This window comes from Lontra canadensis, unplaced genomic scaffold (assembly GCF_010015895.1).
Source record: "Lontra canadensis isolate GAN:19392208 unplaced genomic scaffold, GSC_riverotter_1.0 scaffold107, whole genome shotgun sequence".
Lineage (NCBI taxonomy): Eukaryota > Metazoa > Chordata > Mammalia > Carnivora > Mustelidae > Lontra > Lontra canadensis.
In genome coordinates, this window is record NW_022631101.1 from 4,693,764 (window position 1) to 4,708,800 (window position 15,037).

General features: G+C 50.7%; 1 protein-coding gene across 4 annotated transcripts in view; it reads right to left on the bottom strand.

Moving 5' to 3' along the window:
- Positions 1–220: 220 nt before the first annotated feature.
- VRK3 (VRK serine/threonine kinase 3) overlaps positions 221–15,037 on the bottom strand; it is a 33,739-nt gene continuing 18,922 nt past the window's right edge. For 3 of the 4 annotated variants that reach the window (XM_032839335.1, XM_032839337.1, XM_032839338.1), the window contains exons 10-15: positions 14,352–14,444; positions 12,847–12,979; positions 11,380–11,500; positions 5,783–5,841; positions 3,858–4,006; positions 1,539–1,572 (exon numbers count right to left, since the gene is read on the bottom strand). In XM_032839335.1, coding sequence (XP_032695226.1) covers positions 3,858–4,006; positions 5,783–5,841; positions 11,380–11,500; positions 12,847–12,979; positions 14,352–14,444 — 555 coding nt within the window. In that variant the 3' untranslated portion in view covers positions 1,539–1,572. Of the gene's footprint in view, positions 334–1,538; positions 1,573–3,857; positions 4,007–5,782; positions 5,842–11,379; positions 11,501–12,846; positions 12,980–14,351; positions 14,445–15,037 lie in introns of those variants that run through there. The other variant, XM_032839336.1, reaches the window with a different exon arrangement.

Here is a 15,037-nt window from a genome sequence, read left to right on the forward strand (position 1 = left end):
CAACTCTGGGCCAGAGTTCCACTTGAAGGTAGAGGCGAGGTGTAGAGGACAAAGAATGGGCACCAAAATCTCCCCATAGGCCCTCCCTTCCTCCAACCATGACCACTGCTCAGGCCTCATGCTCCCCGGGGGCGGCTGTGCCTGCCTCCTCCACCGTCGCTCTATCTAGGCTCTCTGCCAAGGCGTCTCCCCTCCCCTTGGCCTCCATCACATCTTTCTCCAGGATGTGGAGCACAGCCCCAAGTTGTCGTCTCACTTGATGGCTTCTCCTTCCACTTGATTGGAGGGTCCACAAGCTCAAGGACCTCAGTGTGTCTTGTTCATCAGGATCCTCCGAGCATCATGATGAGTGTCAAGATATGGCTGCTGAATATGTTTCATAAAAGGATAAACATATGGAGGAGGAAGGTACATGGATGGGAGAATGAGCAGATGGGTGAAAAGGAAGAAAGGTGAGTGGGAGAGTGGATGATGGAAAAGTATAGGAAGGTTGGATGGATGGATGGATGAATGACTGGGTGGATAAATGGATGGATGGATGGATGGATGGATGGAAGATGGATGGAAAGATGGGTGGGTGGGTGGATGGATGGTGGATGGATGGATGGGTAGATGACTGGATAAATGGATGGGTGGATGGGTCATTGGTTGTATAAATGTAAGAATGGATGGCTGGGGGGCGCCTGGGTGGCTCAGTGGGTTAAGCCTCTGCCTTCAGCTCAGGTCATGATCCTGGGGTCCTGGGATCGAGTCCTGCATTGGGCTCTCTGCTTGGTGGGGAGCCTGCTTTCCCTCCGCCCTGCCTACCTCTCTGCCTACTTGTGATCTCTGTCAAATAAATAAATAAAATCTTAAAAAAAAAAAAGATTGGATGGCTGGAAAAATGGACGGATGGAAGGATGGGTGGGTAGATGGATAGATGATGGATTGATGGATAGATGGATGGTTGAGTAAATGGATGGGTAGATGGGTGGGTGGACGGATGGATGGGTAGACGGCTGGATAAATGGATGTGTGGATGGGTAGTTGGTTGGATAAATGTAAGAATGGATGACTGGAAAAATGGGTGGATGGCTGGAAGGATGGGTATCTACATGAAACTTTGGATAGAGGGATGAAAGTTTGAAGGGATAGATAGATGGAGAAAAAGAGAAGGTAAACTTTTCCAAAGAGAACTCCTTTTTCAGACACTCAATTCTCCATCTCTGGTGAAACAATTTATTACCGAAGCATAGAGGTGCCAAGAGTAGCAGGAAGGGTCTCCACTGAGGGGGCTGGCTCACCCCCTATCATGAGTTTAGGGGTCTTCTCTGTCTACAGCCCCAGTGTCTGGTGGGAGATGATGGCTGAAAGGACAGGACAGCCAAGCACAGGAATTCACATTATCTGGAGCCTAACTGCTGGGTTCCCTGATGCTAGGCAAGACCGAGTCACAGTGTTGCTTAAAGTAGCAGTAGGCGTGCACATTCGAGGGATCCTTCAGGAAGCGTATCTGATACTACAGCAGGCCTTGAGTCACATTTCTTTTTTCTTTTTTCTTTTTTTTCTATTTCAAACCTCGAGTCAAAAGTTCTGGAAGACAACAAAAATGGCTGTTAGTGTCCTAGTCATTCAAGGAGTACCCATGAAGTCCCTCCTGTGTGACAGGCTCTTTATAGAGACTGGCGATACTCCCATGAACAAGAACCTTTGCTGGGGTGATGATGCAGAAGCAGGGGTAGAGACACTACAAATTGAACACACGCTTCCTTCCAGAAGGGGACGGGGCTGTGTGGAAAACAGGTGATGTGATGAGAGGGGTTGGGGAGGTACTTCCCTGGGGTAGTCAGGGAAGGCTCAGGTCTGAAAGTCAATAATGAGAAGGAGCCAGTCATTCAAAGATGAAGGGGGAAAATGGGAATGGTAAGTGCAAAGGTCCTGAGGTGGGATCAAGCTTGGCCTGGTTTAGAATCTGAGGGGAGGACAGTGTGGCTGGCCCAGAGTGGACTGAGGCGGGCGAGGGGTGTAGGGGAGGTCAGACTCGCAGGCCAAGGCAAGGAGCTGCCATAAAGCTGAGATGGGGTGATCCTTCAGTTACTCCAAAGTCACCAGGTTCTTTGAATGGCACCTCCTTACTCAGTTCCTAACTGTGGCACAAACCTGCTCCTCAGGGGACCCACTCAGTTTCAGACCCCAAATTGGCAATGATCCTGAAAGGGGCTGTTAGTTGTTTTTTTCTTTTTCTTTTTTAAGATTCTATTTGTCAGAGAGAGAGAGAGAGAGAGATAGACAGCACTCGCTCGCACCCAAGTAGGGGGAGGGGCAGAGGGAGAAGCAGGCTCCTCGCTGAGCAGGGAGCTGGATACAAGGCTCTATCCCAGGATCCGGGCGGGGATCACAACCTGAGCCCAAGGCAGGCACTTAACCGACTGAGCCACCCAGCCACCCCTACATAAAATCTTTAAAAATAAAATAAAATTTCCATTGCACTGGGTGGACAGGAAGGCACCACGGGACAGGCCAGCGCCAATACGAGGATGGGTATATATGGGTGGCGTCTCTATGCGTCTGGTCAGCGAGCGGCAGGCGAGATTGCAGACATAAGCCAGACAGAGGAGACTATGACAAGTGACTGCGCCCCTGGGAGATCCCGGGAGGAGGCGGGAGGCAGAGACCTGGAGGAGATGGACTAGGGAGGCTGGCCACCGCCTGGAGGGACAGAGTGAGTGGGGGAGAGGTGTGGGGCAGGGTATGGGGCGGGGGGCTCCCCGACAGCTGTCTGCTGGGCTGGAGAGACAGGCAGCAGGCGAGGCGTGTGGGTGGACAGGGTCACACCTTCACTTTCGGACAGTCTCTGTGGTGGCCGCCGGCTACGTGTCTCGGGGCATTGAGTGGTGTCCCGGTCTCCACCCACCCGATGCTCGCAGCACCCTTTCCCCACTTGTGACAACCCCAAGGGTCTCCAGACACCCCCTCCCTGGAGCAACATGGCCTCCCTCTGAGAACCCCTGACTGAGACAGACACTGAACTCTGATTCCAGCCAGCCACGAAGACAGGAATCACAACGCCGTGGACAGCGGAGGGCACCGGGGAAGCTTCGCTTCAGAACACGTCCATGCAGCCTTGCCGGAACTAACTCGCGAGTGAACTTGGCTATGTCGTTTTGACCTCCCCCGATTTCTGTACATCCTCCCAGGGGCTAACGGGAGTGCAGACGGGTACATGGTTCCGACAGAGAGCAATCCAGTGCTTGCTTTCCAAGTAAGAACCCCCTGCACAGACACACGAGTGAGGCCTGTGCACTCAGGTGTTCAAGCTTGTAGAACAAACACCCTGGGTGTTTGCCAATGCCCAGCCACTGGGCATGAGTCGCCGCCTTCCAACCCACATGGGAATACGGTGCAACAAGGTCGTGGACCTTCTGTGTGGACAGGGGAGAGCCAGGTGTGGTGGGGGCACACAGCCAGCGAGGTTTGCCGTGGGGCCGGGGGATGGGGGTTTGAGAGCCAGCCCAAAGGAAAGTAGAGGCTACAGGGGGCTGGCGGGATGGACAGAGAGACAGAGGGATGAAGAAAGACGGAGAGAGCGATGGCATCTTGATTCTATCTTCCAAGCCCTGAATCTGGTCATGCCTAGAGCTCCCCCCTTAGAAGTTTCTTGTTACAAGAGCCAATGCATCCCCCTTTTCCTTAAAGCCAATTTGAGTCAGCCTGGAGCTACTTGCCATTCCCGAGGACTGGAAGGTTCGAGAACCCCACAGAAAAATCCAGCATCTACCTGGGAAGTTGGTCCTGGAGTAATGGCTTCCGGGAACTAGGGTTGGGGGCAGGAGGGGGGGTGGGGTTCAGATTCACAAACTCCTTCCACCAGAACCCACCTATGGAACCATCTGGAGGTCCACCGGGTCGTAGGCTGACGCCCGCAGATCCCGTAGCAAGTCTTCTAGACTGCTCCTCAGCATGTTGTAGGGCGGCTTCTCATCGTACCCGAGGGTCATCACCACCTTCATGTACTCCTGCAGGGTCTCTGCAGTCAAGACACCCCCCACCATGAGAGAGGCCTGAGAGGGGGCCTCCCCCGAAACCCAGAGCCTTGGGGGCTGTCCCCCGTCTCCACCATGGAATTGCCTGGAACTGAGGCCTGGAATTGCCTCAGGCACGTAGATTAAATTTTTTGTTTTTTTCTTTTTTTTGGTAAAACATCCAACATATGTAACAATAGAGCGGTATCATGAGCCCCAGTCTACCCATCGCCCAGTTTCAACAACTACCAGCTCACAGCCAATCTTGGTCATCAAAACCCCCGCCACTTCCTGTTCTGGTCTTGGGATAAAGCAAATCCCAGCTAATTATATCATTTTCCTACAACCATTTAGGGTGTCATCTCTAAAACAGGAGTTAGCAAGCTTGCACTGGAAATTGCCAGAGGATGACAGTTTTGGCTGTGTGTGTGTGTGTGTGTGTGTTTGGGTGGGGTCTGTGCAACCCCAAAACAGCCACAGACAACTTGTAAGCCGGTGGGCACGGCTGTGAGTGAGGAAGACAGGTCTGTTTGTGGACACAGAAGGCTTATGTTAAGACGAGTTTCATGTACCATGAAATGTTCTTCTGATTTTTTTTCCCCTCAGCTATTTATTTATTTTTTTAAGATTTTATTTATTATTTGAGAGAGAGCGAGAGCACACATGAGCAGTAGCAGGGGTGTAGAGGTGAGTGGGGGGAGGGGCAGAGGGAGAGGGAGAAGCTGACTCCCTACTGAGTGCGGAGGCCCCCCCCACCCCATGCCAGGGCTCGATCCCAGGACGCCGGGATCATGACCTGAGCTGAAGGTAGATGCTTAACCGACTGAGCTCCCAGGTGCCCCTTTCCTCAGCTATTTCGAAATGTAAAACAAATCGGGACACCTGGGTGGTTTAGTTGTTTAAGTGTCTGACTCTTGATTTCAGCTTGGGTCATGATTGCAGGGTCCTAGGATCGAGTCCCTCCTTGGGCTCCTTGCTCAGCGGGGAACCTGCTTCTCCCTCTGCCTGCTGCGCTCCCTGCTTGTGCATTCTCTCTCCCTCACTCTCTAATTAATAAATTAAATATTTAAAAAATAGTTTGTTTGTTTTTTTTTAAATGAGAGTTCTGTAAGACAAAACCAGGTGTACGTGTGTTTATCTGGGTTTGCTTCGTATGTAGAGGAGCCCAGCAGCAGCTTGGAGGAGTGCAGCCCTCCCATCTCTGTGTCATGTCCCTTTGTCAACGTCTGCTGCCGCCCCCAGCATGACGCAGAGCTACTTGGCCACCTGCTGAGTCTGGGTTGGCCTTGTGACTTGCTCGAATGTGGCAGACTGATGTTCTGGGACCCCCATGGTCTACAGCTTCCCCTCTTGTCCTCTTGGAAAGCTGACAGGGCTTCAAGAAGAAGCCCAGAGCTGAGGCCTCCCAGGCCTGCCGGCGACAAGTCACCTCCAATTGCCAGGCAGGAGAGAGGAGCGTGAACAAGCCGGCCCCGGTCGAGCCGCTGGATGGTGGCATCGGCATGCGTTCCCTTGCCCTGTGGGGCCCGGAGAAGAATCACCTGGCAGAACCTAGTCCGTACTGCTATCTCAGAGAAATTTTCTAGGGAAATGTAACATTGTGTGTGCGGTTGCATATGTGCCTCGTGTGCACAGAAGCATATTCAGAGATGCCTCTTTATTCTGCTGGGAAGATTCTGGTTTTACGAGAATGGGCATAGATGCATATGTGATTTGGAGAGGTAACACTGGGTTGGACACAAGTCACCTGTCCCCACCACAGCCCCCACCTCAGGACATACCTGAGGGACAGATCCAGCGACTGCACTGTCCCACGAGGCTCTCCGGGTTGTCAAGAAACCTGACAGGACAGAGGTGTATGCAAGAGGTCTTTTAGGGAATGGAGAGCAAACTTTCAAAGTAGAATGTCTAGCAGGGGTATGCAGAACCCTGTGATCTGTGGGAGTTATTCCGGGTAGCGGGGCCTGCCAACACCCCATCAGTGAGTGCTTTTAGGGAAAACACAGCCTCAGGCTCCTGTGAGGTTCTGGTTACAATGTTTTCATCGTGACCTCCACCACTCTCTACTTAACTTTGTCTTATGTGTTTAAAGATACCTTGTTTACTATATTGTTGATCTAGCCACACTGAACTCACAGTCAGCAGCACCAAAACCTAACATGTATTTTCCCTGTAAGGCTCATTCCAGTGTTCTTACATCTTAGGGAACCTCGACGGCTCTTCAGCATCAAGCGTGAGACCATTTTAAATGGCGAGATCACCAAGAAAAAGCACAAAAATCTGGAAAATGTGGCATTAAATGGACCACATAAAGGAGCCTTGTTTATAGTGTGAGATTCAAAGGAAGAAGGCAGAACGTCGCCTTTTTTGACCTCACCTGGGACTGTGTGCATCAGACAACTCAAAATTTTCTCTCCTCTGTGTGTGTCTGAGAATGATCTGGAAAGTACAGTGAGTATGGATTCTGTGGTCACAAATACCTTTTGGTGAACAGGCAAATTCACAAATACGGAGCCTCTGAATCATGAGGACTATCTTCCTCTTTATAAATGCACACACGTATTTGTGTACACACACACTCTCTCTCTCTCTCGGACCACTTGAGAAAGCCAGAAATTTACCCACTTCCTTTGTTCCATCCTTGCAGTCCCAGCTCACTGTATCCTCTCGGGCCTGGACCACAGGCCTAGCTCCCCACTATTTGCACAGTGCTGGCTGCTATCCTTGTCTCCCCCAACCCCAGCCCAGAAGTCTCCAAGCTCTACCCTCCTGCTCCCCAACCCCCTCTGACTCATCCCCTCTCTCTCCAGTTCAGTCCTCATCCTCTCTTCTGGGACCTCAGCCTCCTCCCCAGCTTTCTGGCCCAGTTTCTATGTTTCTACGCCTAGAACTGACTTTGCCCCCTCCTGCTCACAGCCCTCAGGGGACTCCCCAGTGCCCTAGCATGCAGGGCTGCCAGCCCCTCTGGCCTTGTCTCTCTGACTTCCTCTTCTGAGCTCATGCTCAGGCCACACCAAGCCCCTTCTGGTTCCCTAAGCACCCACCCACGTCTCTTGGCCTTGGCAGATCCTTCCCGAGTGCCTGGGCACTGTGTGCAGAGTCCACGGATGCCTTGATGCAACTGTCAAAGACACAGGAAGGATCAGGCAGGTCTGACCCTCATCTCTCCCAGCAGTCTCAGGATATGTGTGGCGAACTGCTGAGGGATGGCACCAAAGAGCTGTGCCCCTCGCATGTCATAGATTGCACAGCAACCCTACCACTGGCTGTCGGTGTCTGTGGGACCTCCCTGCCCAGCCTGCAGCCTTAAGAGCAGGGACCAACTCCCACCGGCACCTGGGCTTTCCCAGAAAGCCTTGGAGAATCAAAATGTCTCTCCTAATTCTTTTATTCATTCATTCCATCATGAACGAGACTGTATCAAAAAATGAATTAATGTCGAATACATGGAAAAAGGCCATGCACACCAGGAAGACACCCTAGAGAAGTTAGAGTTCCAGAAAATGTGCATGTGGCAACATCGCCCCCTCGTGGACCTTTGTGTTACTGCTTCAGGTCTTGGGACCGAGGCTTGGTGCGGAGTCCATGATGCGCCCATCACCACCATCCCCATCCCCTTGTGGAGGGCCTTGATGTCCCAAACACAACCCTCTGTGGTTGTGGTTGGGATCTGGGGCTCCGGGAATGAACTGTTACTCACACTCCAGTCATCTATGTTAAAGTTATTACTAGGACCTATCTTATTTACCCTGCACTAACTTGGTGAGTGTGGAGCCTCTTAGGGAAGCACTCACTGATGATCTCTGGTGAAGCAGAAGGTGGCAGAGTTGTGCAAAGTGGTATAGGGCTGTTCTTAAGAGTCAGAGGAAGTAGTGGAAGGGGGATTCAACCCAGTGGAGCCTCAATGGGTGACTTCACCCATGACAAGCGATGCCCTCCGCTGATTCACATCTGGGTCTCCAGCATTTCCCAGCACAGGGACTGGCACATAAATGCCCTCTGGAAACAGGTTCTGGATGAATGAGTAGTTCATTCATGTGCTGTCTTATCTGTGTAGAAATCTTGCCTCTCTTGTCCCTCTGGGAAAGCCCTCTGCTCTGACACCGGGTCAGGCATCTCAGTGGCCTGAAGCCAGCTAACCTGCCTCCCCTCTGCTCCTGTGATGCTCCTGGGGCTGCCTCTGCCCTCATGGGCAGTGCCTGCTTCCTGCCCAGGCGTCTCCTCCCAGCCTGGGAACTCCCCAAGGCCAGGGCCGCGTCTGCCTGACCCGTGTGTCCACACTGAAGCCTGGGCCTGTGAAGGAAGGCTCATGCATGCTTTCCTTGTTCATTCGTTCCGCAATTATTTCATGAGCACCCGTTGCATGCCAAGTGCTGTGGCGTGAGCAATACAGTGAGGGGGGAGCAGATGCGGTCCCTACCCACACAGAAATTTGGCTGAAGGTGGCACCGTGGAGGGGTCTCTATCTGCTGTCCACTGTCACTTCTCCCCTTTAAGGGCAGAACCTCCAGGGTCAGTAGCCGCAGGCTGGAAGTATGGCTTTGGGGTGGCCATGTGGTCAAGAGACGCATGTCATTGCCAGTCCTGTCTCTCAAAAGCAATGAGAGATGGTGCCTGCAGAGCTAGCCCCACGGGAGGACAGATGCACGTTGGAGAGGCCAAGGCTCTCCTCCTGAGAGGCAAGTAAACATCTACCTCGTCTGAGCCACTGTGTTTTGGGATCTCCTCGTAAGAGCAGCTCAGCTTTGTCCTTAATGTAAGCGTGTAAGGGGCAGTTCACAGGCTCCGGGCACACCGAGACCTTTAGCAGTTGGGCCCAACGCTCCTACTGCTGCTGTTACCAATTCTGTGACTCGTTTTCACCTGGCTTGGTTTAAAAATGTCGAGCTACTGGAAAACTAGAAAGGAAGTGCAAAAATAAATTCTGACAAAAATAGGGCAATGGGCTTCTGGTGGGTTCTGAGGCTGGCTTCTGGGGCAGCGGTTGCCCGTGGAAGCCTGGGAGCCCAGGACTTCTCTCTCTCTCTCTCTCTGTCGCTCCCTTTTTCTGGAGAGGTCAAGGGCATATCAGCGCCAAAGTGAGATATCCTCCTCACCTCACTGTCCTTCTGGAGGCGACTCACCTGTCACCACTGCCATGAGACCTGCCCGGGCCATTAAACCAAAAGGATTGGTGTGTGCCTGCGCCCTGACAGTCAGCCTGGGGGGTACCCAGGGCTCTGGCCCGTTGGTCCCAACTAGTCTGGCCTATGACAAGGTCTGTGTTTCACTCTTCATCTCTTTACTGTCTGTCACCTCCACTAGTATAGGAGCTCCCGAAGGGCAGGGATGTTTGTCTCAGTTATTCCTGTATATCCAGGGACTAGACCACGGTGTGGTGCATAATAAATGCTCAATAAGTATCTGTTGAGTGACGGAAGGCTGCATCCGAGCCACCAATCCATCTGTGATAAGCCTCCCACACAGCTTCATATTGAAAGAGCCTTCTCCGGAGTCAAATGGTCTGGCTCTGAGTCTAAGCACCTCTCCTTAGTAGCTGTGTAGCTGTGTGACCTGAGCTGATTCCCTAAGCATTCTGTGCCTCAGTCATAAGAGCATTTATCTCAGAGTTGTTCTGAGGATGACACAGAGCGCAGTGTCTGGCACAGACAAGCTGTCCTCCCATGGGTCATTACGAGCAGGACAGTGTGGCGGGGGGCAGATCCCTTCCTCTGACTGAGCACCACAAGCAGGAAAACTGATGCACTGGGAGTGAGTGAGCAGAAATCTGGACGATGAGTAGATTCAGGGCATGCGATAGTTCATGCCAATCTCATACCCACCCAACAGCAACATCACGGCTTTTTCAAGGATCCAGACACGTCCAAACAAACAAATTCAGCAGCAGTATTTGGAGGCAGTGAACTAGCAATGTAGCTAAAGTTAGAAAATACGGCACTAAGTGAAAGGAAGCAAGGAACAGGATGACATTTAGAGCTCAGTACCATTTATGCAAATTAAACACACCGATCATAGATTGTTCAAGGTCACAGACATGTCTGTAGTCATTGGAAATCAGAAGTCAGAAGCAGTAAACTGGATGCACGTGTGACAATGCAGTTAAAGTTGAAGCACAAGGTGCTGAGTGAAAAATGCCAGAAACAAGTGAGATTTGGAGCAGAACAGTATTTATGCAGGTCCAACACACATAGTGCTGCCCCCACCAGGCGAGTTAAGGATACAGATACACTTAAACACAAGTATCAGTAGAACATATATTAAGCATGTTTGAGTATGTGTCCATGCTTGAGAGAAGATGGTGGGGGGTTATAAAAGGGAAACAATAGAACAAGAGAGAGGCTCAGCATGAACTAGCGACACGGCACACAGAGAACTGAGAAGCACAAAGGACTCGATGTCCTCCCCTGGAGTTTTCCCTCCTCCCACCAGGCACACTTTCCCTGGATAATCCCATTCTTTCCCAGGTCATCTGCTGACAACTCCTGAGCTAGCAAGGAGGTCTGAGTCTCTAGACATTCCTGCACTTCAGACATGGATGGCCAAACATCTCCCAGATGGGCCCTCCTAGATGACTCCTGGGCAAATCTCAGCAGCCTCGCCAAGGCTATACCAGATTCTGGAGCCCAACCTCTGGACCCGCAGGGCTTCCCCTTATCCAGCGGTCCACTGTCCTTGGTGCTGAAGACCAAAGTGCCTGCGTGCCCTTCCCACCCAGCCCTGGTGACCACTGTCCTTGGTGCAGACTATTGCTCTGCCCCTGCATATTCTCCCGCTGTCCTTGGTGCTGAACATCTCTGCATTCAGCGACTCTTCCGCTGTCCCTGGTACTGAATGTCTAAACCAGAGCTAGGAGGATCTGGTGGTTTTATAAGCCGACGGCAGGGAGAGGAAGTGTGGACACGGGTGGCTGGTATTGTCGCATGCTGAAGCAGAGCCCAGGCCTAACTGCTTAGGCTGCCCACTTGTCTGTGAAGGAACGGATGAATCATGGTGTCCTGTGCACTGTGAGTGTTTTCTACAGGTCAGGCTCTGTGCTGAGTGCTGTGTACCTGACTCCCCTGAATCCTTCCACAAGTCCTGAGGTAGGTGCTAACAAGATCTCATCCCAGGGAGAACATAAGGCTTGTGGAAGTTATTAAGCTGCCCACCCAACACACTGCAGTGATGGGGTTGGTGTCTGACCCTGGCAGCGTGACTCTGGAGCCCATGCTCTTGTCCACTGCAATGGATGCTATTGGATATGCCCGAGTACTGTAGAGGCCTTGGTTCTGCTGGACGCTGCCTCCCCCTCCTTTTTGTTCCCTGCTGGGTTCTGAGCTTCTGCCCCACCTTCTGGGGTGCCGGGCCAGTGCTGCGTTCTGCTGACCCCCAGACTCACTTCTGTTTCAGCTTCATGATATCCTCGATGTTGGGAAGGCAGTCTGTCCATGGCAGGATACCGTAGAGCCATTTCAGCAAACAGTAGCCCAGGGTCTGGAGGTCGCTGCGGCGGGATGGCCCTGGGGAGGCAGGGCAAGAGGAGGCAAGCTCAGTCCGAATGCTCCACGTACTGACACCTCCACTCTCTTTCTCTGACTCAATGCACTCAACCACCCAAGCACACAGGTTCTCATCTGTTCATTCACTTTCTCATTTACCTGCTCTTGTGCCCTCATGAGTCTCTCAATTACTCTCATTCGCTCTGTCAGCTGTCCCTACATTCCTGCTTTTGCTAGCTTACTCCCTTGTCTACTTGTCTTTTATTCATGCACTCATCCATTCAATAGGTCCTCAGAGCTCTGTGCACCAGGCCCCATCCCACATTCTTAAATCCCAGGCAAGAGTTTGGTTGGCTTCCAACCCTTGACAGTTTAATGGAGACACCGTACGGTGTGGGATTACCTGAGCTAGGGTGGTAGCAGAAAAGGGCATGAGGGAGCCCAGAAGGATGGACACTGAACTCAGCCTCAATGGAGGAAGGTAATGGAGCCTGTGGGATTTTATTTTTTTTATGCTTCCTGAATAACATAATTTAGACAACAATGTGTGTAAGCATTAAACAAGCACTGAGAGTTGACTGTGCCAGACCTTCTGCCACTCAGTGCTGGAGGCAGAGGCACCACCCCTTTCCTGGGATGGGGGAGTCTGATGGGAGGACACAGGTAGACACGTGGATGTATACAACATCAAGGGATTTGGGAAGGAGAGGCTGAAAACTCCTCAAGGAGTTTTCTCCTCAAAGTACTCTCTTCTTACTTATTCTGTGCACTTTCCTTGGATAATCTCATTCCTCTCCCAGGGCTTCAGCTGACAACTCCTGAGATACTGCTGATATGTGGGTCTCCATCCAGACTTACTCCTGTGCTCCAGATATGGATAGTTAGTATCCATGCCTCCTTGACAACCTCTCCTGAATGACTCTTGGACAACTTTTATGTTCCCAGTCCCAGTTCCCAAGTGTTCAGCCACTTGCTGTCCTTGGTGCTGCCCTACAACTCACTAACACAGGCTGTCCGTGGTTCTGAATCCTTATTCTAGCTCCCTTAGTGGGATTCCTGTGTCTGGCCACCTGCTGTCTGCGGCTATGAAAACCTAGAGCCGGGGTGCCTGGGTAGCTCAGTTGGTTAAGTGTCTGCCTTCGGGTCAGGTCATGATCCTAGAGTCCCTGTTCAAGCCCCTTACCAGGCTCCCTGCTCAGTGGGGAGTCTGCTTCTCCCTCAGCCCCTCACACTGCTCTTGTGCACTCGTTTACTCTCTCTCTCTCTCAAATAAATAAATAAAATCTAAAAAAAAAAAAAAAAGAAAACCTACAGCTACCCTTGTATGAGAAGCATATCTCCATGGTCCTGAATCTCTGGACTCTTACCACATCCCTTGTGTAGGTCAAGGCTCATGAACTCAAGATCCCCCTCATGTGGGCTCCTGCTGCCTTCCATGTAGGCCACGTGTTTGCCACCGGGGGCATAGCGGAAGGTGAAGCCGTAGCCTGCCAGTGTCACCTGTGTGGACATGGGGAGAAGCCATACAGTTTGGAGGTTAGGAGCTTGGATTCTAGAGTCAGAGAGTTCAAACATGGGTGCAATTTGAAACAACTGAATGCCAAACAGTACAGAAGAGCATGAAGTGAAAAGAACCCAAACCAACCACCTCTAGCCCCCAACCCACCACTCAGAAGTAACCACTAATAGTCATTTCTTTTTTTTTAAAAGATTTTATTTATTTATTTGATAGAGAGAGAGAGAGCGAGCGAGCACAAGCCGGGGGAACAGCAGTGGGAGAGGGAGAAGCAGGCTCCACACGAGCAGGGAGCCCAAAGTGGGGCTTGATTCCAGGACTCTGAGCTGAAGGCAGACACTTAAATGACTGAGCCACCCAGGTGCCCTATTTTATTAAAAAAAAAAAAAAACTGACGGATTGATTAGGGAGGGAGAGAGTGGGGAGGGGCAGAGGGAGAGCGAAACTTGAGAAGACTCCTTGCTTAGCTCATGACCCTGAGATCATGACCTGAACCAAAACCAAGAGTCTGACGCTTAACTCACTGTGCCACCCAGGTGTCCCGCCCTTGCACTTTAATAGTGGTTCCAGGCATTAAAATTTGGAGCCAGATAGACCAAGTTTAGCCATGCCTGAAGTTAATGAAGTTCTGGATTTTTCCACTCAATGGGCAAATAATTTGCAACACCCCCTTATACATTTTTTTAAAGCCATGTTAAATTGGGTTTCTGTCATTTGCAACTCTAAAAGTAATTAAATTTACTTAAAAATGTTATCTAATCAGTACTCTACCAGGAATGTATATTTAAAGTTTTCTCACTTGACTACTACAATCAATGCTATCAGAAACATTTTGCACATATATCTTTGCACAGTCCTGTGAATATATGGATAGGACACATTCCTAAAAGATGAACCGTTGGATCAAAAAAACCCCATATGCATTTAAAATTTTGACTGCTATATCCAATGGCCTTCCAGAAAGGTTGGCCAATTCACACCTCCAACAGCATATAAAGAATTTCTGTTTCCTTACATCCTTATCAGCAATTCTTCATTCTTTTAAGTTTTATCCACCCCTAAAACAGGAAGTTTTAATTTTTCAATTTCTATGATTATGGACATTATTTAGGGAGGCTGAGCATCTTTTCACATGGTTAGCTAACCTGTGGGTTTCTTATTCTGTGAACTGCTTTTCCTAACCTTTGTCCATTTTCTACTAAGTCGTTTAACTCTTATTTATTCAAAGGAGCCCTTTGCATATGATGGATAGCAATCCTTTGTCTGTGGTAAGCATTGTGAGATACATGGAGGTTTTGTGGCAGATGAGATCCTGGGCCCAGAGAGCCCCTGGGGTGGAGGGGACCTGGCTATTACCTGGCTCAGGTCCTCTGGACTCACAAAGATGTTCTTAGCTGTCACATTTCCATGGACGTACTCATTCTCATGGAGGAACTCCAGGGCATCCAGCTGGGGGAAGAAAGCAAGCATCTCCATGATGACGAATGGGAAGAGGCTCTGAGGCAAAGCCCAGTGAAGGAACCTCCACAGATGGGCCTGGGGCCTGGAGGCGCTACTTGTGACTGGCAGGGGGAAGCGCGTTTAAACCTGATTCTGAGTGAAGCATTAGGAAGCCCGTTCCCGATGACATACCCAAGCATGTCTTCTAACTAGACTTTGGAAAAATCAGCATTAAAGGTAGTATCCGTTTTCCATCTACCTCTTCCGGCTATTCCTCTGTTGACTGTGAACTCAGGAGGGGAAGATGTTGGTTTCTTATTGCCACCCCACCCCCGGCCCCGCCAAAACTAAAAAAGCAAAACTCAATGGCCACTTACACCAAAGACTTCTCATTTCTCCCAAAGAGCAGAAATATGTTTATTTAAGCAATCTGTATTTCTTATCCCTAGCTCTGATTTCTTCGCTGAGATCTAGACTCATACACTGAGCTACCTGGGTGTTAGTTACATCCTGAATATATCCCGAAGCCCACCTTGACCCCAAGGCTTACCTGTCCACTAGGTTCTTGTTCTACAAACTCTCTGTCCCCAGAGCCCATCTCC